At 43.3% G+C, this 22,012-nt stretch overlaps 2 protein-coding genes across 2 annotated transcripts in view; both read left to right on the top strand.

Annotated features, from left to right (window-relative positions):
* The window catches only part of LOC308291594 (microtubule-associated serine/threonine-protein kinase 3-like), a gene marked incomplete at its 5' end in the record, with an annotated part of 50,052 nt that extends 42,135 nt beyond the window's left edge, over nt 1-7,917 (top strand). The window contains 10 exons of the mRNA XM_080733648.1: nt 330-530; nt 1,016-1,245; nt 1,723-1,845; nt 2,476-2,612; nt 3,249-3,433; nt 3,958-4,085; nt 5,017-5,196; nt 5,702-5,870; nt 6,387-6,727; nt 7,506-7,917. Coding sequence (XP_080589774.1) covers nt 330-530; nt 1,016-1,245; nt 1,723-1,845; nt 2,476-2,612; nt 3,249-3,433; nt 3,958-4,085; nt 5,017-5,196; nt 5,702-5,870; nt 6,387-6,727; nt 7,506-7,841 — 2,030 coding nt within the window. The 3' untranslated portion in view covers nt 7,842-7,917. The remainder of the gene's footprint in view (nt 1-329; nt 531-1,015; nt 1,246-1,722; nt 1,846-2,475; nt 2,613-3,248; nt 3,434-3,957; nt 4,086-5,016; nt 5,197-5,701; nt 5,871-6,386; nt 6,728-7,505) is intronic.
* An 8,010-nt stretch (nt 7,918-15,927) lies between these two features.
* LOC308287680 (phosphatidylinositol 3-kinase regulatory subunit gamma-like) lies at nt 15,928-21,357 on the top strand (the record flags this gene model as incomplete). Its single annotated transcript, XM_080728920.1, has 9 exons — nt 15,928-16,061; nt 16,262-16,360; nt 16,604-16,784; nt 17,601-17,705; nt 18,177-18,301; nt 18,875-19,039; nt 19,621-19,692; nt 20,348-20,464; nt 21,165-21,357. 9 exons carry the CDS (start codon nt 15,928-15,930, stop codon nt 21,355-21,357), a joined length of 1,191 nt encoding a protein of 396 aa, XP_080585046.1.
* Between the last annotated feature and the right edge of the window lie 655 nt (nt 21,358-22,012).

The raw sequence follows: 22,012 nt of genomic DNA on the forward strand, positions 1-22,012 counted from the left end.
GCGCCACCCTGACGAGCACTAAGAGTTGAGGCATTACATTTTGTAACACAGTTCTATTGTGAAAATAGACGATGCGAGGCGTTGTGAGCATGTAGATCTGCTATTTTCACAACTTCTGCCTCTGATATTTGACAATTTGGCCAACGTTTAATTTGTCATTTTAGACGTATTAATGGGTAAAAAGAAACAGGCATAGGAAGTTAATCTAAAACGAAAAAGTATTCGAGCTTGCAAAGGGCCAGCAAAGAAACAAGTAAAACCTGTATAGAAACCAAAAAGAAACCAAGTCCATTGCTTATCTATTTACCTGACTATGGTGTGTGTTCTAGCCGAGGTGGTGGTGTCCAACCTGAAACGCATCAGGATCCGTAGCAACAGCACCGGGGCCAAACACTCCTCTCCCAAGGACCCGGCCGGACCCCAGCGCTATGGCAACCAGCTGGAGACCCCCGACAGACAGAGGCTTCCCTGTGGAGGGAAGGTCCCCAAGTCTGCCTCCGTGTCCGCCCTGTCCCTAATCATCACCACAGGTAGCCGTCACATCGCCATCCATCGCATGATGCACAATACAATACATCCATCTAGATCAGTGTGGTTCACAACCTTTTCTGGAATCAGGGCCCACTTGAATGCCAGTTCTTAAATCCTTGCGTTGGCTGCTTGTGTGTCAAATAATTTATTTAAAAATCCTACTGTTGGTCTATAAACTTTGAAAATACATTTCTGATCTTGTACGATATCATGAACCATCCAGATCTCTCAGGTCATCTGAGAAATGTTGTGTTTTCCCTAAAACCAAAAATAAACATGGGGAAGCAGCATTTAGTTTTTAAGCAACATGTATAAAGAAAACAAAAAAAAACAGCTTAAGACCTTTCTGTTTTCTGCTGCCTTTGAGTTACTTTTCTTTGGTGACGCTTGCATTAAATGTGATATTTTACCAGTTGATAAACAGATCAAAATGACTTGGTTCTCGGTTTAAGGATGTGGTCTGTCTGCCTCCCTCTCTCTCCAGACGACACTGTCTTCAGCCTCCCCAGCCCCGTGTCCCCTCGCTCCCTCTCCTCCAACCCCTCGTCCAGAGACTCCTCCCCCAGCCGAGGGGACCTGTCCCTCGGCCTCGGCAGCAGCGCGCGGCCTCCCATCGTGGTCCACACGTCCGGGAAGAAGTACGGCTTCACCGTTCAGGCCATCAGAGTGTACATGGGAGACAGCGACGTGTACACTGTGCACCACATGGTGTCGGTGAGTAGACGACGTCACAATGATCACATGGTCTCTTTCGGGTGGAAACCTCATAATATGTCCAAAATTGTTGCTTTTCAGGATTGTTCTTTTCAGAATACTTCCAGCTTCTGGATCTCTACTTTTGATGCTTTTGTGTGACCTGTAGGATGATCAAGTCGACCTTAATTTACAAAAAAACACAAAAAGTGAAAATATGGACAAGATGGGAGGTTTCTACCCGACAGCAACGACACAATCGCTTGATTGCAATATCGTTCCAAATTTTCATTGGATAAATATTTATGAAAGCTATAGGCAGGCTTAACCCCGGCATCCCTGGGTTAACATAATTTGCAAAAATACCAAATCTACAAGCTCAAGACACGTCATCTTTGGATCGAGCTATCTTCTCTGCTTTTGCGTGACACTGTCACACAACTAAGTGTGAAATAAATGACAGTCATTTAAAAAACTGTTCTGTTCTTCCTGTCTCAGAGTGTGGAGGAAGGAAGCCCCGCCCATGAGGCGGGACTTAAGGCCGGTGACCTCATCACTCATGTGAACGGAGAGTCTGTCCAGGGTCTGGTTCACCCTGAGATGATTGAACTGCTGCTTAAGGTAATACACATTACATACTGTACATGTTTGTTGTGCTTAAGGTAATACACATTACATACTGTACATGTTTGTTTCTTTATATTTGTTTAAAGCAGTGGTTCTCAACCTTTTCAGGCCGCGACCCCCAAAATAATCATATTTTAACTGGGGACACCCTCACCCTGACGAGCACTAAGAGTTGAAGAATTGCATTTTGTATAACACGGCTCTATTGTGAAAATAGCAGATCTACATGCTCACAACGCCTCGCAAAATTTGTTCAATGTTTAATTTGTATTAAAAAGTCCTTAAATTGTCACTTTAGAAAAGTGCAGATACACTCTATACACTTAAACTCTATGTTGGTTTGTTTACTGTTGAGTGAGAAAACAATTTTAATCATCTGGGGACCCCCCAAAATAATTTGGGGAACCCCCCGGGGGTCCCGACCCACAGGTTGATAACCACTGGTTTAAACAGTTTTTGCACGTGTGTGCAGAATGTTTGGCTCCTGAGTCGTTTTGCATTCCTGTAGCTGTAAATGAATGGACTTAGTTTATGGACTTTAGGCCTGAATGTTAGATCAAGCTTCTTAAATCCAGTGTCTTCAACAGAACCTAATCAATTGTGTCAATCTAATAAAATGTGCAGAGTGGCAACAAGGTGGCGCTACAGACCACAGCCCTCGAGAACACGTCCATCAAAGTTGGCCCGGCGCGAAAGACCAAGCACAAAGGCAAGATGGCCCGGCGCAGCAAGAAGAACAGGAGGAGAGACACTCAGGACAGGTGACATTACATTCAATTACACTTCAGTTTATTTTCAGTCACATCATGTGAATTGGTAAGATTAGTGAAGGCTGTTTTCTGCTTCTTCACACCACGTTATCAGCTTGCAGGTTTTGGTACCCAGCAATTTTTAATGTGTGTATTTTCTCTTTTAAAGGCTCAACAGTCAATCAATCAGCCCAGTTAATCTAATGTGTTTACTGTATGTTTATAACCGCTTATTAAACTAACCCGGGTTAGCGTTTCCATGGTAACCAGGTAAACACCTGCCACTCTGGCCACACTCAACACTACATATCCCACGACGCAATGCGGCCGGGAGCAAAATGGAGCGTCTATTCTCCATAGGCTCCGGTTCATTGCTGGAAAAAAAAACGCTGTATCTCTGAATATACTTCCAAAACGCCCAGAAGGCAGAGAGCCGCTCTTTTTCACGGCAACATTGTTCTGTGACGGTCGGCCGCGGTTAGGAATTTAGTTTCGCGACCGATCGTAAACAGACTGACGTCCATTTTATAATCGTCAGATTACACAACATGTACACGTACGTTAGGGGCTCTTCAAAATAAAGCGCAGTCTATGGTGGAAGGAGAAGTGTTAACCCTGTACATGGTGTGGTTGTTCCTCCTCCACTAGGCGGCGTAGCATCCTGAAGAAGCTGTCCAAGCAGAGCACGGTGATGCACAGCAGCCGCAGCTTCTCCTCGGGCCTCCAGCACTCTGTGTCTTCCAGTGAGAGTATGCCCGGCTCCCCCACACACAGCCTGTCTCCTGGGCCCTCCACGCCCTGCCGCAGCCCTGCGCCCGACCACCAGCCTGGAGGTGAGCTCACTGTGATGCAGGGAAGGACATGAAATACACCTAGTGACTCTAGTATTAATATTATAATAATAATAATGAGCTGAGGCACTCGGAAGCAGTGGTAAAGTCCCTGCCCACCATCACAATTTACAACTAGCACATTCCCTGCCACCAAAAATGGCGTCCTATATGTCTTTCCCGCCATTTTCTTACCTTTTAACGTGCACCATGGTGCACGGATCATGCACGATCATGCACGCTGTATACAGTGTGGTTGCAACCACACTATAACTATAACGCTGGATTCACTGAATTTCATTGCCGCTCTACAGGCAAAACACTTCCAACGTTAACGTCAAGCTAACGTCATCCAAAACATGGTCCGTTCTCTCTGTGACATCAGCTGTGGAGATGTCAGTCTCTGCGTACTTTCTATGATGTTGTGTGAGCTGTTGGTACTGTATGCATATAGGGACATAGGAATGAATGAAACCCCCTTTCTTCATTGTGTTGAGTTTAAAGTGGCTTAACCTCTTCCTCCCCAGACACCAGCTCTCCCCAGAGCACCTCCCCCTGCTCCAGCTCTCCCAGCTCTCCAGCAGCTCACATCCGGCCCAGCTCGCTGCACGGCCTGGGCTCCAAGCTCAGCACCGGCCAGCACCGTTTCACCAAGGTGACCTTTGATGCTAGCCATTGACCAACATATGGCTACCATGACATAAATCAGATGGTTCTCAACATTTTCAGGCCGCGACCCGCATATTTGAACTGGGGACCCCCCACCCTGCACAAGCACTTGGAATTGTGGGAGATGGCATTACATTTAGTTTGACTCTATCTATATCATTGTGAAAATAGACGATCTACATGCTCACAACGCCTCGCAATGTAGATCAGCTATTTTCACAATTTCTGCCTCTAATATTGACAATTTGACCAATGTTTGACCAGAGGTACTAAAAAGGTCTTTAAAGTCCTTAAATTGTCATTTTAGAAATGTGCAGATACACTGTGTGTTGGTCTGTTTACTGTTGAGTGAGAAAACAATGTTAACATTTAGCTAAACATCTGGGGACCCCCCAAAATAATGTGGGGACCCCCACTGGGTGTCCCGACCCACAGGTTGAGAACCATTGACATAGATTATGGTCACTTCTCATATTGTTGTTTAGTTTGTTTGTTTTGTAGACATATTTTTCTCGACCACAAGTGTTAAGCAGGTTATTTAGACAGATTCCATTGCGTACGGCCTGGTTTCAGGCAAGGTTCCTGGAACCATTTTTAGGTCCTGCTCCTGAAGTAGAACTAAACTTGAGTTCTGGGAACCTATGGGCAGGGCCAGCAGCGCTGCTGCTCGGACCCCGGTTAGTTCTGGTTATATGGAAACAAAAGCAGAACTTGGTCCCAGAACTTCACAGGTTCTTGAAAGTTCTTGGTTCTGGAAAGTTCTGGTTCTGCGTCGGCCCTACAGTGGAAATGGGGCTCTAGTTTCTTTAAGGCACTACACTTTTCTCTCTGAACTCTATTCATGTGATTATTTACCTTGTTTAATGATAAAAAGCATCCGCTAAACGTCCTAAACTGTCCACATGCTGTACTTGCAGATGGGTCGCAGGAAGTCTACCAGCAGCATCCCCCCGTCCCCGCTAGCCTGCACCTCCCTGGCCTCCCCCAGCCAGCCTCTGTCCCCTCAGCGCTCCCCCTCCCCGCTGCCCGGCCTGGCCAAGGCCCTGCAGGCCTACCACGGCAAGACCCTGTCCCCCCCCACCATCGTCAGACACATGGTACGTACGGTCTGTCCGCTAATGCCTGGGCTGCACAATCTTCCTTTCCTTTCATCTGAAAAATTGCAGAATAATTGGTGTGTGTGTGTTTTTTTTTAGTTTTTTTTTTAATTAAATTATTAAATGTATGTCCTGTTTGTCCATAGTACATTATTTCTTTCTTTTTGTGTACTGGTCATTGTCAGTCATCATTTCTGTGCATAATAATTCATTTTTATTTCTGCTGATAAAAAAGTAAGCTTTTTTGGTGTTACCAATGATTCTGATTAAGGCTCTGTTCCATTTAGTGTAGCACAGACAGTGGTCAGAGTTACACACCATTTGGAACCCCCTCAAGAACACTTAACTGGTGTTTCCAGTGAGCTAACATGCACATGCACAATATCAGCACCCTGACTCTGTTTGACCAGAATGGAACACAAGCCTTCATTAGTATTATATTGGTAACACCTGAGAAGGGACGTCCAATTGATTTCCAATATGGCTGATGTTTACAACCCCATAGGTCCGGCCCCGCAGCGCCGAGCCGCCCCGCTCCCCGCTGCTCAAGAGGGTCCAGTCAGCGGAGAAGCTGTACCACAGTGCCCCTCGCAGGCACACTCTAGAAGTGCCGCTGTACGGCGAGGCGGAGCTGCTAGGGGACGGCGACGTGGACGGAGCCCGACTGGCTGGAGGTAAGGACCAGTGATGGAAGAAGTACGACAGTGTGTTTACTTTAGCAAAAGTATCAATAACCTATTGATTAAATCCTTTGAAAATCAGATCTACAAGCTCACAATGAGCCGTGAGCTTGTAGATCGGCTATTTGGTTAATCGGGCTGGAGTGGTTAATGTATGTTTTGTAATAATAATCAAAATCTACATAGTAACTAGTAACTAAACGTTTTCAGATAATTGTAGTAGAGTATAAAAATAAATACTATTTGTGATGTAGTGGAGTTGAAGTAAATGTAATCCTAAATTGGTAATCTGGGTATTCTTTGTCAGTTATTCTTTGTACAATTAAATTATTTGTCATACTGTATCTCCCCTGTGCAATGTTTGTTTACAAAGCCTAAAAGTCAAACAGAAATGTAACTTAGATCGATGTGTTTTTGGCACACAAAAGAAATGCCAAAAAACATAATTAAATCATTAATCAACAATTGTGTTTTTGTGATGAATAAATGCTTAATGAAACGGTGCCACAGCTCTGGGTGCAGGTGGGTTGTCGGGGGTGTTCCTGTGCGGCCAGCGGGGGGCGCTCCTCCGGGGGGACTCGGGGCCGTTGGAGCGCTCCTCCTCCGGGGAGCAGCTGGTGGTGATGAGGAAGCTCAACCTGTCGGAGAGGAGAGACTCCTTCAAGAAGCAGGAGGCGGTGCAGGAGGTCAGCTTCGACGAGCCTGAGGAGAAAGGCCAGGGCACCGGGCCCACGGTCACCGTGACGGGACCCCCGCTCCCCCCCGGGGGGGCCGAGGAGGACCCCCAGCCTGAGCAGCAGGAGCAGCACAGGACGGTCTGGGTGATGAGCCAGCACCAGTCCAGTGACGAGGTAGAGAGACACATGATGATGATGATGCTTAATAAGTAGAGTTCTCAATGGGCCTGAAAACGAAGGCCCGAGGCCCTGAAAACGAAGGCCCGAGGCCCTTCCTGGCCCGAATAGTTAGCATATATTTTAGGCCCTACCCGACCCGACTTTTTCGGGTTTGGAAAGAATTTGAGAACTCTATCACAGAGTAATAGTAATAAAAAAATATATTTTCCTTTTTCATTAAGCCCGAGGCCATACCCGGCCTGACTAATTAGCGTACATTTTAGGCCCTACCCTAAATGTCAGGTCGGGTTCGGGTATGGTCGGGTTCAGGCAGAATTTGAGAACTCTAATTACTTAAGCCGATTCTACAGATGCCTTTTTGAGCGGTCGTCACACGTCTCCTTAGCACGACCATGTGTGTATGCGTGTCTGTATGTAGCCTGACCCTGGCCTGCAATACCGCTGGGTGACCAGAGAGGTGCTGTTGAGCAGCCTTGAAATGTACATGCATGCATGCACGCATGCACACACACACACAGTCTCGAAATTAATGGACACCCCCGCTCAGTTCACACTGGTGTGATTTTTTCTAATTCAATACACTTTGAATATATATTTTGTTTTTATGTTCAAAAATAGAAAGTTACATACTGTAGTATGCCTTTTAAAGTCCCAATTTTCCTATGTAGTGAGTAGTAGAACGAGAGGGGATTTGGAGCGCCGCCACTGAACCGCCGTCGCCATCACATCACACATCACCGTCAACTGCTCTGGTGTTTGTTGTGACCACTAGGTGGAACTGGAGGTGCCGGCAGTGAGACGGTTCACCCTGGTGCCGCAGATCGCCGTTCAGGGCTCGACGGAGAGCGAGGAACAAGACGAGTGGGAGGCGTGTTCGGACGCAGAGGAGGAGACCGGCAACGACACGCCAGCTGCGCCGGCGGTCACCACCAGGGTGGGAGGAGACTCATCATCGCAGCAAGATGAAGCTTCACCACATCCTTCTCCTCCAGGGGGCGCCCCTGATACGACACCCGTTCAACGCGGGACGGCGCCACAGCAACACGCTACGAATCCTGTTCAGCGCGGTAGCAGGGAGAGCCCGCAACATGGACACCTGAAGAAGTGACTGTTGACAGCTTCTGAATGACTCACGACTCACGACTCATGGTGTCTCGTCTGCTCTCTCAAGGACATTCCTTATCCGCTGCCGTGCGTTTCAGTCTGACGAATGTAAAGCTTGTTTACTGGCTCAGGGGCCGTGTCCGCTGGGGTGTTTTCCCGATTGAAAATGGCACTGGAGTTTAACATACGTATTTCAGTCTCAGCAAGCAGATAAAATATGTGAACACAAAATGAACGCTTGGCGCGTCGGTGGTCATGGCCCCTCAATTTATGCTTTGCGCGACGAGTGTCGGAAGATGCATCTCATGACGAAAGCGACTTCAAAACGACAAAAATATGTCACGAACCTCTGGCAAAATGATAAGGACTCTCTAATTGGTTGGGAGTATAAAGTAAGCTCCATGCACGAGACTACATACACTTTCTTGTTTACATTTAGTGGTGACGCTGTGTGACTCACAGACGGTGTGAATGCTCTGACATCTTGTGAGACTCTTGTTGTAGGACGGGTCATTCCACACGCATGAATTGATATCCATCTTGGCTCTTTTCCACTATGAAAGGTTTAACCAGAATCTTCCAGAACCGTTCAGAAAAGTTCTTTTTTTTTCCATTAGTACCAGAATCACCCCTGATGCATCATAAAAATACGAACTCCGTTACACCAGTGGTTCTCAACCAGTGGGTCGGGCTCCCCACATGGTTTTTGGCAACCTAAGATGACAGTGAAGTGACAATTCAAGGACTTGTAAGACCTTTTAATCCCTTAAAAAAAGAAAAAGACCATTACTGCATCAAAAGTAAACGTCAAACTACACCGCAAAAACTGGTCAAACATTGGCCAAATTGTCAAATTTAAGAAAGAGGCAAAGATTGTGGTTTTTGAAAAAAGCCGATTTTCAAGCTCACAGGCTTTGTGAGCTTGTAGATCTGCTATTTTCACAATATTTATCTGTGGAACCGAATCAAACGTAATTGACAACTCAACTCCTACAAATACAAGTGCTTGTCAGGGTGGCGAGGTTCACCAGTTCAATGATTATTTTGGAGGCGTTGTGGCCTGAAAAGGTTGAGAACCACTGTGGTACACAGCACGACACGGAACGCTTAGTTCTTGTAGTGTAAAAGAGCCATCTGTGTCTGCTCTTTCAAGGACAACAAACGCTAATCGCTGAAAGGGACATCTGCTGCCATGCGGTTCAGGAATGTAAAGCATTGACTGGGGAGAAAGACTTCACTTGAAACCTTTTTTTTTTTTTTGTAAATATTTGACTCTTAAGTGTTACAGGCTTTTCCTGTTCTTATTTATTACATTTATAAGCTCTGATGAAATGTTTACAGGACAATGAAGTGTTTGTCTTTTGACGACTAGCCAAGCCTCCAAAAACGTTTTGTATCAATTGATCAAATGTGGTTTTACTGTATGTCTCCACAGACTGGATTTTTCTATAAATGTTTATTTTTTAACTAAAACTGTCATGGTACTCAAACTAGTTTGCTAATGGTAGGAAATATCTTAGGACCAAAATGCTTTTTTTGCAGGTAGAAGTCTTAAAATTACGAGTGTTTGTTGAGTAGATGTCTGAGGTGGGTGTTTTTTGGTGTCGAGTTTTTACACAAACTGAAAAGTACATACAGTACGTACTGTAGATGACCTTCCAGCAGTGGGAATCTGCTAAGAGCTTGACTCAAAAGTCACCTCAGAATACAAGCTTCTTATCTGAATTGTAAATCTGAAGCCACACAACCTTGGTATGACTTCAGCTGAATTTGTCAGTAATATCCTTTGTAGATTAAAGTTCTTTTGCACACCTGGGACAGGTGCATTGGAGCAGTCAACAACAATAGAAACAATAGAAAATCCACAGGAGTAGTTTATTAGGCTGCAACGTTTTGGTCTAAACAACCTTCATCAGGTATCCTGACGGTATAGTTGGTAACATCCTGACAGAGTCACCTGAAGTTGCCGGTAACATGTCATTAGGTCGAACACCCTTTAGATCGACGACCAAACTCTAACCCAAACCCTAATCCTAACCTCAGTAAAACTATGCCTAACTCTAACCCTAACCCTAAACTTAACCTCAGTAACCGTGACGCAGGTGATTATCTAAAATGCAGATGCTCGCGGGTGATTATCTAACCTGCCGACGCTGTTCGACCCAACGGGAGTTCGACCTATGGGGCAGTCCCCAAGTTGCCAAGATATATTTGCAGTATTTCACGAAGCCATATCGCATGTGTCTACTGAAAGCTCTCATTTTGTGGTTAACAAATTCAACTTTTTACGGTAAATGTTGACGAATAGTTTCTTATATTTCTGGGCGATCCTGCAGTCGTCATGATATCTCAGATGAAGCAGAGGGTTCTGAGTATGATGTGTATAGTGTTATCCTGACCTCAAAGGCCTGTATTTTGTGATGGCGTGTTCTCCTCAGCGTTGTACTTTTAAATGGGCCTGACATCTTTAAAAGATAATTATAATTTAGTTAACTAAACCTATGACTAAAACTAAAAGGGAAACAGTTTTTTGTTAGCTGAAACCAGAACAAAAACACAAAATGAACAATTCAAAACAGAGTTTCATGTACAATTATGTTAATTTCAGTTCATCATATCTGAGGTCTTGCATTCTTTCATCCTACTTGTTTTGGCTTCTATAAATGAAGTCTTTACTCTTAATACCTTGAAAATTAAAACCAAATGTAAACTAAAATAAAACTAGTCAATTCACAAAACCAAAACTAGTTACTAACTCAAATCAAATTCACAGTGAAACGAAACTCTAGCAACTCTGCTTTAAACACTGATGTAGCATGTGTGTGAATCTTACTATGAGTTGTGTTCAAGCATGGGTCTTGGTAATAGAGCAGACATATCTGAGCCTATGTTGTGTTTACATACAGTACAGGAAAACCGATATAGAATAAGAAACATAACTTTTGTTCTTTTTTGCTGGGGAACCATTTAGAAAATGTTCTCCTATACGACACGCTCAAAATACCGTAGGTTTGAAAGGTTGAAAGTGGTTAAACATAGCACGCGTCAGATGTGTCTTCTTTCTATTGATTTTGTGGAATGTTGTTTCCTCGGTAACAGTCTACTGAACAGCTCAGAGCCTACAGTTCATGGGCTCATGGTGTATTCACACTTGGGGAGTTTTCACTGAAACTGTAGCTTTTGTGGTCTGTTCAGTCCAGATGTCTGAAGTGTTTGTTTTCTACTCGTTTTACCGTGTAGTGATGTTTACAGCAGGGAGAAGTACACTAAAGCCAGTGACGCACGCTGGAAATATATATCTGATCTACAAGCTCACAGAGGTGGGGTACAGTAGCAACAAACTGTACTCAACTAAAGATATTGTTACTTTTCCGTGTAATCCCTATTTTATACTTGCGTATAATGACTTGCCCAAAATAGTGTCTGTAAGTACTTGGATAGCTTGGATATACAATCAGATTTATTGTTTAAATAGTCAAAACATAATTGTAATATAAAAGTGCTTCTCCAATAAAAATAACAATGTTACTTTTACTCCTTCACATTTGGCCCAACATTGCCATTCAGAAGATTGACTTCCATTATTCTAAATGGAGGTGTCTGTCACCTAAACCTAACCCTAACCTCAGTGGGGGTATTTCTGAATGGGGATGTTTCTAAGTAGGGATGTTTCTAAGTGGGGGTGTTTCTGAATGGAGGTCTGCTCCCATAAAGGAGTTAAACGTAATATTAAAAGTCAAAAGCATCCCCCATTAAAACTATGTATACAATTTATTAAAGTTACCTACTGTAAGTAAAAGTTATGACCCACCTCTGCTAGCTCAAAGCACGTTGCATGGCGCATAACATATGAATGAGAACAGTCAAATTGATTACTCTACACACCATGTGCTTATCTTTGAACAAATGCAAATGTTCTGTCTTTGTATTAGTACATATATGTATGTATATTTTGATGAGGCTTTGCTTCTAACCAAAAAACAAATGTGGTTATTGTTACTGCCGTTGATGGAAGTCCTCTGTACTGTGGTATGCGTGGGTAAAGGTTGTGTTTGACAGGAATAAGGTATTTTTTATAAACGGATGGGGCAAGTTCTTCCCAGACCAGGGCTCAGAGTTCATGGGTCGGCCTTAGTCGGGTTCAGGTTCCAATGTACAAGTTTCAAAAGCCCATGAGGTCCTCACACAACCGTCTTCCCATATCTTCATCTCTCTCACTGGGGCAGAGGGTTAGTGCAAGGGATGTAGATCTGTAGTTCACTTCCAGCTTGAATGCCACAGAGATAGCTTTTCCTAACTGCCCATGGTGTTGCTAGCTGTCTTTGAGCCCTTTGGTTAGACACCATTTTGAACATGTTTCAAAATGCTTCTGTGCGTTGTCCGAAATATGTCAAAGCTGATGGAGATGCATTGTTGAAAATCAAAGCTCTCATTTGGAAAAGCTTTGCTGAGCTGTATTCTTGCCAGTGTGTCAGAATTGTTTACAATGAGATAATGTGCTGTGTACAAATCATTTTGTATCCTGTGTTTCTATGATATAAATCTCTTTGATATTCATATCAGAACTGCACATTACTTTCATTTCGTTAGTGACTCCTGAACGGGGTATCATAATAAAACATGTGTATACCATGTACAAAATACATTAATATTAAGCAAAGAGAAAAGATGTTTTGTACCAGATTTAGCTGCTAGTTAATTTCCATCTAGCGTGTGTGTGTACTGTATGTGTGCGTGGGGGTCTCAGGTTTTGTCCGATGTAAGAAGGTAGGGTGGGGGCATCAAGGAAAAAGAGACCCGAGACACTTGAATGTTCATGTTCTTTACTGATGTGAACTGTCCTACTCAGTGCATGCTGCATGACACAAGCACACGTCTGTCATGGTATCATGCTGGTGCACCCAGTAAAAATGTGTACTTTGGTTCATCTGAATGTGTACTGTATTGGTTTTCTTTCTAAATGGTTTTATATACCATGTCCAGACTGAAGTGTAAAATAATAACCAGTAAGACCCCCTAAAGGGTGAGGTTGTGCAATATGGGCTTAATATTGATGGCATAAAAGGTATTCTATTGTATGGGCATTCCCAGATATGGGCTTAATATTGATGGGACTAAGTAGTGTGGTTGCCCTAACAGGGCATCATCTGGGAATCAGATGTAGAGGTCAGCTCCATTTATGGAGATCTAGGTGATGATCCAGTCGTCTCCATGTACTGTATGGATATCCAGGGTTTGATCTTTGATTAGGTGATGTCACAACAATGTCATGTCACAATGTCAACAAACAGGTCAGCAGCTATAGACAATGAGGCATTACGGAAGGAAGGATGGATGGACGGACGGACGGACGGACGGACGTAAATGATTTAGTCAAATTTGAAGAAAAAAATATATATATATAAACATTTACAATATTGATATTGTGTTGATATTTATAATTAAGAAATGTATATTTTTAAATATAAATTAAAAGGCTTCTCCATTTCTCCACCGACATGAGCAAGTTGAAGTTGGTGAGAGATTCTAAATGCCAGCCCTAGACCAGAGGATCCCACTGCATCCATAGAGGTGCACTGTATGTTCTAATATGATAACACTACTGCATAGATACTGTATGTTCTATTATTATAACACTGCATAAGTAGTGAATGTTCTAATATTGGAACACTGCAAAGATACCGTATGTTCTATTTTAGAACACTGCATAGATTGGCCTACTATTATTAGAACACTGCTGTATGTTCTAATGTTAGAACACTGCATAGATACTGTATGTTCTAATATAGCACTGCATAGTGCATAGATTTATGTTCTAATATTAGAACACTTTTGTTCAGCAGCATCATTTTGGCCTACAACTCATGAACTATAGGTCATTAAAATGTGTAGTTATTCCTATATATTCCTATTTACTCCATACTATATATATCCAAACCTCACACACAAATCACATTGTCTTTAGAGCCAGGTTTCACATTTTTCATATGCCATTCCGATTGGGTATAATTGCCATCCAAAGTTTTCAGGAAGGGCCTATTTTTTAGTTTATTTCTTAATGTCACAAATCATGACTGCATCGTCCGATTTCCCCCAAAACTTGAATCACAAATTGAGGCGCCAGTAAAACCAACACATTGCCAAAAGCCATTTCACTTTTGGAGGTGGGTCTCTGCCATGCAAAGTAGAAGCACACACAGGGATCAAAGACTGTAACAGATGTGTTAAACATCTGTCCCCGACCACGATGATGATGGTGACAGATTGTACCCCAAAATCCACAGAGTGCAGTGTGAGCACCTAAATCACACACACTACTATTAGTTAAGGTACAGCTACACCCTGCCTGGTTCTAGAGGTGTTACTCCTCCATTTCACATTCATGTACTGTAGTTATGATTGTCTGTCTCTGTCTGTCGGCTGTCGTACAAATGGTAAACAGCAGACATATGGGATGAGAGTGTGGGAGAATTTGGATGTGTGTGTGTGTGTGTGTGTGTGTGTGTGTGTGTGTGTGTGTGTGTGTGTGTGTGTGTGTGTGTGTGTGTGTGTGTGTGTGTGTGTGTGTGTGTGTGTGTGTGTGTGTGCAAGTCGATGCCTGTGCTTGAGTGTACAGTACAGGACTGTATGTGTGTGTGTGAGGACATGGTCACCAGGCAACACCAGGCCAGTCCACAGGAGAAGTATGCTACTGTAGACCTAAAGATAGGCTCTGTGATTGGGTTACATCAATGGTTGCTGGCGTTCCCATCGCTGTGATATTAACCTGAGTTTAACTATGATGAGATTCAAGTGTTGCTGGGTGCTGAGGGTTCACAGCGATAAGGCAGAGGATTCAAACATACTGGCGTTCATAATCGGTTTGCAAGTTTGAGCACTATGATGTAACTGCATCAATTTACAATTTACAATTCAAGCATTTAGCAGATGAGCGTAACCAGGGTGACTTACAGTATAAGTGTGAGATGGAAATAAGCAGTAAGTAAGCATGAACAACATTAATAGAGTGCAGAGGGAACAATGTAGTGCCTCAGTGAAACTAGGTTAACAAATGAACCTAGCATCTGTCTAAACAACATCCAACTAAATATTTGAAACTAGGATACGAGGTAAACAATGTTCTACGAAACAAAAACATGAGACCAAGCGACCCAGATATGTCTGCATAGTAGCCACTAGACTAGACATATCTTGGTCAGTCACTAGTATCAATTGAAAGACAGGGTGTCAAGAAGGGGCCTCATTGCCACTAGCCTACGTCTCATTTATGATTCCTGTCTCATTAGAATTATGACTACACCATTAACCTCATGAACCTAACCAACATTTGATGCAAATAACAGAAGTGTCAGGGGCACACGCCCTCCGTGCACACAGACATATAAAAGATGCCTGATAGATTCTTGCTTTATTCTGGCTCGCACTGGCACACCACAGACACACACACACACACACGCACACGCACACACACAAAGAGTCGTGCATCTGATCAACAAATCTAGCCAGGCAGTGGAGTTGTGAACAAACTTAGACGCGGTGTGCTGACACACGGTGTGCCCGGGCCTGCATGCGCGACAGGACAGCTGTTGTTTGCAAGGCGAGGTTGAGAGGCCAGGCCCCGGGGCTGGGCCCCGGCATGACAGGCACTCGCAGACTGTCACCTGTCACTATGGACTAGTCTGGGCAGTGGGTAGCGCGTCCCCACATGGAACGCAATCATATCTCCCGCTGGATAGCTCTCATACCCGCCCACCACATACACACACACACACACACGCACGCACGTACGCACGCACACACACACCAATCAAGGTTCAGCAGGGAGTAAAGACTGACCAGTACTCGAGGGTTGTTTTTCAGAGCCATCAGACCTTGAGATGGGCCAGGATGAGACAGAACCACTGACTTAGACCCTGATTGCATCCCCCCAGAACCAAGTGGTCAGTTCCACCACCACACTCCAAGAAGAAGGTACTGTGGTCCTCCTCAGACGCAGCAGCATGTCTGCCCATACTTTGTCTTTATTTTGTTCTGATTCTAGAGAGTTCAATATATGACTTTAGTTTTTTGGATTTTTTGCCTTTGTGACCATGTTACCTCTCTTAACAGCCCTTCCAACTAAACCCAACCAGTCCACAGTCATCATGACAGCAGTGGATTCCAGTGCTCCCAGTCCCCAAAACCAGTTAGCAGAGGCAGCCTGGTACTGGGGAGATATTACAAGGTACATCAATGGCATGACATTTTTGTTAAGTACTGTTATCAGCTTAAAAGCTTCTGCTTGAAAAGTTGTTTTACTAAATTCTGTGATTAGAACTGCATGCTTAACGATAAACACTGTAGGCTGAATAAGACAACAGCAGTGAGAAATGACAGACCACAGAACGCATTGAGTCTTATTGAATGGTTGTTTGACGTGTTCAGAGAGGAGGTGAATGACTTGATGGCAGACAGGCCAGACGGCTCCTTTTTGGTCCGAGACGCTTCCAGTAGGATCAAAGAAGAATATACCCTGACTCTGAGGTAAAAATGATCAATTGATTGAAAAACACTACAGAGTTCCGTTCCAAATAACAGTGTTTTTCTGGGGTATTAATGTTTATGTCAGGGTCTACATCTCTCTTGACCCGAGCTTGCCTCAAGACAGCATTCATTTTTGAAAGAAACGGCACCATTTATCATTCTAATATTGATAATTAGTTTTCTTTTTCTGTGATGCATAAAAACACCTTCATCCACGTTCTGGATGTTTCTTTTCCCCTGCAGGAAAGACGGTCAGAACAGGCGGATCCGGATCCTCCATGGTCGGGGAAGGTTTGGGTTCTCTGACCCTCTGGTCTTCTCCTCTGTGGTGGAGCTGATCCACTTCTACCACAGCCAGTCTCTGGCCCCGTACAACTCCCAGCTGGACACACCACTGCTCTACCCTGTCTGCACACACCACAAGGTTGGTGGACACGGGAACTGTCTGCACCACAACCTTTTTATTCAAAAAACAAGGCTTTCTTTCTTTCTTTTTCTTTACTCTTTCTTTCTTTCTTTCTTTCTTTCTTTCTTTCTTTCTTTCTTTCTTTCTTTCTGATAATTGATGGAGGAGCATTGATATCCATTTGAAAGATTCTGGTGGAATTGATCCCAGGTTGCAAGCATTCTGGCGTAAGACTGACTTTTTTTTGAAAAATAACTTATCGCTTTAAAGGACAACTTTGTTTTTTTCACAACATGGGTTAATATTTTAGATTGCAATTAGAGAAAATAAAACATGAGTGTTTCAGTGGATGGGGTCATGCGTGGCTAAATATGTCTTTTTAGACACAATAAGCCCATTCAAAAGATGCACCACAATCATTCATGGGATGTGACTTATGGGGGCTAGTAGTGTTTTAGTATATATTTAGTCACTTGTACGCATGCCCCCATCCCACTGAAATCAAAATTGCTAAAATAGCTAAAATGAAAGAAAGCAGTAAAATGAAAACATTTTAACACTCATCTTTTCTTTTCTTTAATTGCAATCTAAAATATGAACCCTTGTTGTAAAAAAACAAAGTTGTCCTTTAAAAAGGATAATTATAGTCTTAAAAAATAAGGCCAACTTATTCTGGGCACATGGTGCACATCAGAGTTTGGAAGTCTTATCTGTCATTCGGTTTAGCATCTCATCAGAAAACAAATAACAATGTATTATTCTAAGAAAAGACCTTAGTGTCTTAATGTCTGAATGTCCTGTATTGTATTGTATTGTATGTTTCCTGGGGCCCAGGACCAGCTGGTGCAGAAAGACATGGATGCAATAGGACATCATCAGTACCAGGAGGAGAGCAGAGAATATGAGCTGTTCTATGAAGACAACACACCCAGCTCAAAGGTACATCTCCGGTTCAATGACATTTAAATAACTCAGTTTGCTCCAAGACTCATTTCAATGAATACAATGTTATTTTAACCAATCTGTATGGTGGAGAAGTGGAGCATGTTAATATATATCATAATATAGCACATCTGCAGTGGTTCTACTCTTTCCTTGAGACATTTAGACCCTGTTGTTGGGTAGGCCACCGACTGGTTGATAACGTCATAGGTTATTTGAAGCACACAGCATCGGATAGGACACTACATGCACTGCCATCTTTATTGCAGTTCGGATATTGATGCAATTACCGCTCTCTGTCGAGAGATACAATCAGTAAAACCGGCGGATTGTAGTTTTAATAAGTATATTGTATGTCTAATGTTGTTTGGGAATTTTATACTACAGTTAAGTTTGTCATTTTGAACATAAGGGTGCAGAAAACATATGTGTAAGATGAACTGATTGTGAATGAAACGTGTTGGACAGGCTCCCCAAGACCTGCAGGGAGACCCTACCATCGAGGCCTTCACTGAGACCATCCACATGTTTGGAGATCAGCGTGAGAGCGGAGAGCGCTACATCCACATGTTCCCAACACAGGAAACACACAGGTACAGTGCACTTCACACCGTGATGCACAACACAGAACACACACGTGCATACACACACGCTCGCACACGCATGCAAGAAAGCTGCACACGAGCATGTACAGGCACATGCACGTGCACACATCCATGTATACTTCATACCTGCTGTTTATATCATGCAGACATCTCACTTTACAGAATAAAAAGGAAAATGGAGTGGTGGAAGAAGTACTCACTCACATTTTTCAATTAAGTAAAAGTATCAATACCACAATGTAGAAATGTTATAAGTAAAATGCTGTATACAATATTTACTTGAGTAAAAGTACAAACACATTGGCATCAGGTTTTGTAGCAACAATCTAAATATTTGCCTCTGAGCAGTAAAAGTATAAAGTATTTAGGGTAGGAAATACTCCAGTAAAGTAAAGAATACCTCACAAGTGTAGTTAAGTACAGTACTTGAGTAAATTTACTTAGTTATTTTCCACCACTGATGATGGAGTACTGTATATAGAGCTTAGTGGTTAAACTGATATTTAGGGATAAGGGGGTGCTTCTGTGTCATGATGTGGACTCCTCTTTCCTCCTTTCCAGGGCCCAGAATAATCCTGAGGAGGAGGTCCACGATGATAAGAGGAGGTTGGAGGAGGAGGGGCTCCGGAAGGAGGTGGCGTCGGAGAGTAAGGAGATCACCAGGATGCTCAACGTCCTGAAACCTGATTTGGTACAGTTGAAGAACATCACAGATCAGTACACTGCGTGAGTTCAAACCTACAGGAACTGAGGCTCTAGCTGAGGTTGGCTGGACTCCGTCAGAACAGCACTTTACATTCTTAATGGCTCTTTTAAACTAAGAAGGGTCCAGAACCCATGAAGTTATGTGTTAGTTTTATGCTCTCGTTTCCATTATAACAGAACCACGTCGTAAAATGAAATTCTGGGGAGAAAAAAGCAAATGGGTTCTGGGTTCCCAGAACTTAGTTAGTAAGCTACTACTCCTGAGTAGGGCCCAAGTTAGGTTCTGAGAACCTTATCTGAGGCTGAGCCGTTGTGTATGGAAATAAATCCAGAACCTGCACAATTACAGTTACACTGCATGGCATGGTACTCACTTAGATCTTGTAGTCTAAAAGAGCGAGTGATATGTGGGAGATATGAATGGGTTATTTATTAGAGCAGATTATTTGAACACTTCCATAGCTTTACATCACTTCCAGTGGATGAGTAAATTGTTCTTGGAATCAGACCTTCTTTTTTATGCTTAATTGGGCATTTGAGGGTTTTAATTTAATTTAGGCGTTCCATTCCTGTTAAATGACTTGGTTTTGTTCATGATTAAGGTGGCTCACCAGACAAGGCACACAGCAGACCCAGAAAACAGACTGTCCAGTGATGAGGAGTGAGGATGAACTGTAAGTTAAACTGACTGTCGAGATGCTGAGATCAGCTTTATAGAACTCTTTAGCTACTCTCAAATGAATCAACAACTCTTTTGCAGTAAGCAGTGGCATTATCATCATTAAGAGAGCTCCACAATGTTTCTAATGTGATACATTAATCCATATCACATTATCTACAATTATCTGCAACACCAGCTCCTCCTACAACTACATCAACTGAACATACTAATTTAGATGAAGCAGCAGCAGCAGTAGCATACAATACTCTTCAAAATGGGATCAATGCAGCCAATACTATATTGTATGTACTGATGCCCATTCTGAGTTCCCAGAGAACTGATGCCTAATAGCCTTGTGAATAACCACACCAGAGAGGTGTTAACTAAACCAATGGTTCTCAAAGCGAGGTCCAGGGGACCACATGGGTTCCTTGAAAGGGTCAAATGGACCCGTATGGGTCTATTAACTCTATTTGGTTCCATCCATACACCCTCAGAATTATGGGGGTCTTTGAAATTAAAATATTTGAGAAACACTGAACTATAGGCGCTTGGGTGGCGCAGTGGTAAAGTGCGTGCCCGCCACTGTGGAGATTGTGGGTTCAAATCCACAACGGTGCATGTGGCTTTGTCGAGCGTCTACACAAACGCAATTGGCCCGTGTTCAGGGGAGGGAAGCCGGGTGGAAAGGGTGATATTCGTCACTGCACATACTCCTACGGCCTGGGGCGGCACCTGTCAGCAGGGAGTGTTGGGTGGGAGGTTCTGGTGGGGGCTCCCCACTGGTAGGTGAGTCAATAGGATACAACAGCAGTGACAACACAGAACTGTGTGTGGGGAGGAAACAATTGGTATAACGACTAAATTGGGAAGAAAAATGGGTAAAAAGCAACAAAAAGAAGAAAAAAAGAAAGAAAAAGAAACACAGAACTAAACTAAAACCACCTCCTCCAGACAGTACTCCCTGGCTGATCAGCGGACATGGTATGTGGGCAGTATGAGGCGTGGTGAGGCTGAACGGCTGCTGCAGGGATGCAGAGATGGAACCTTCTTGATCAGAGACAGCCAGTCACAGACAGGCTGCTTGGCCTGCTCCGTGGTGTAAGTGTTTCATTTGACACGACAGAATTCTTCACTTTGTCAGTGCCAGGCTTTGAGTTCTTTTCAAAACCAGTGGTATAGTGTTATGGAAGAGTAAATACAATACTGTAGCCTACGATAAAATCATAAAATGATATTAAATTGAGTCCGAATCAATCAATATAGTTGTTAGAAAGATTTATGTTATTTCACACAAGATAGTCCTTAGTTGGAGATATTTCCATAGTTTTTCTCTATAATAATGGTATTTAAAACGATCAACTGATGCCATCCTGTGGTTAAATCTAGAAACGACAACTCTATTGTGACAAAAATTTAAATCATGATCATAATATTGTATCCAGTATTTAACCCTGCACGTCCCTCCTGCTGTGTCTTGTGCAGCGTGAACGGAGCCGCCAAACACTGTGTGATCAACAAGACGTCTTCAGGCTATGGTTTTACACTGGAGCCCTTCAACCTGCACCGCTCGCTGAGTGAGCTGGTCCTCCATTACAGCTGCACCTCGCTCGCCCAACACAACCCACAGCTGAACGTCACCCTGGCCTGGCCTGCTCTCAGCCCCCAGCCCAGCTGAGGAGGAACACCAAATATCAGTACACCACTGTCTCTCAACATCTGGCCCGGGGAAACCACCAGGGGTCCAAATGGACCCTTAAAGGTCTGTAACTCGGTCTGAGAGTGTACATTACACTCTCAGAGTAGTACACTCTCATCTTTACACTCTCAGAGTGACTCTGAGTTAAATGAACACCTATTTTACAGTGTATAGATTGGGTCTGTCTGTGGCCTAGTAATTATACATATCAAACTGGAGGACCGTGAAAATTAAAAGGCTGAGAATGACTGAGCTACACAACACACCTAGTTACAAGAATCCTAGTGCCATGCTAGCAGCACTAGACAATGCACCTTTACCAGAACTCTGTTGTTACCGATCATACAACATGACTGTTGCTGATGTGCAGGTTGTTGGATTACAGTCAATCATTTATTTCACGTGTTTTTACATAATCGGGGTATTATGTATAGGCGAAGATGTATAGGCGATCAGAGGGATTTCAATTAAACTTTTCTCTTTACAATTGTCACTTTATTAATTGCTATAAATATGTATTTTATTGTGTTTAGTTTGTTCTGTTGATATGTCAGTAGCTACTGTAGCTTTCAAAGCGATACAGTATGTTATTGTTCAGTCAGTGCCTGCTGATGATGCCCACTAAATGCACTTC

Source organism: Nannobrachium achirus, assembly GCF_963921795.1.
Source record: "Nannobrachium achirus genome assembly, chromosome: 1".
In the NCBI taxonomy this organism is placed as follows: domain Eukaryota; kingdom Metazoa; phylum Chordata; class Actinopteri; order Myctophiformes; family Myctophidae; genus Nannobrachium; species Nannobrachium achirus.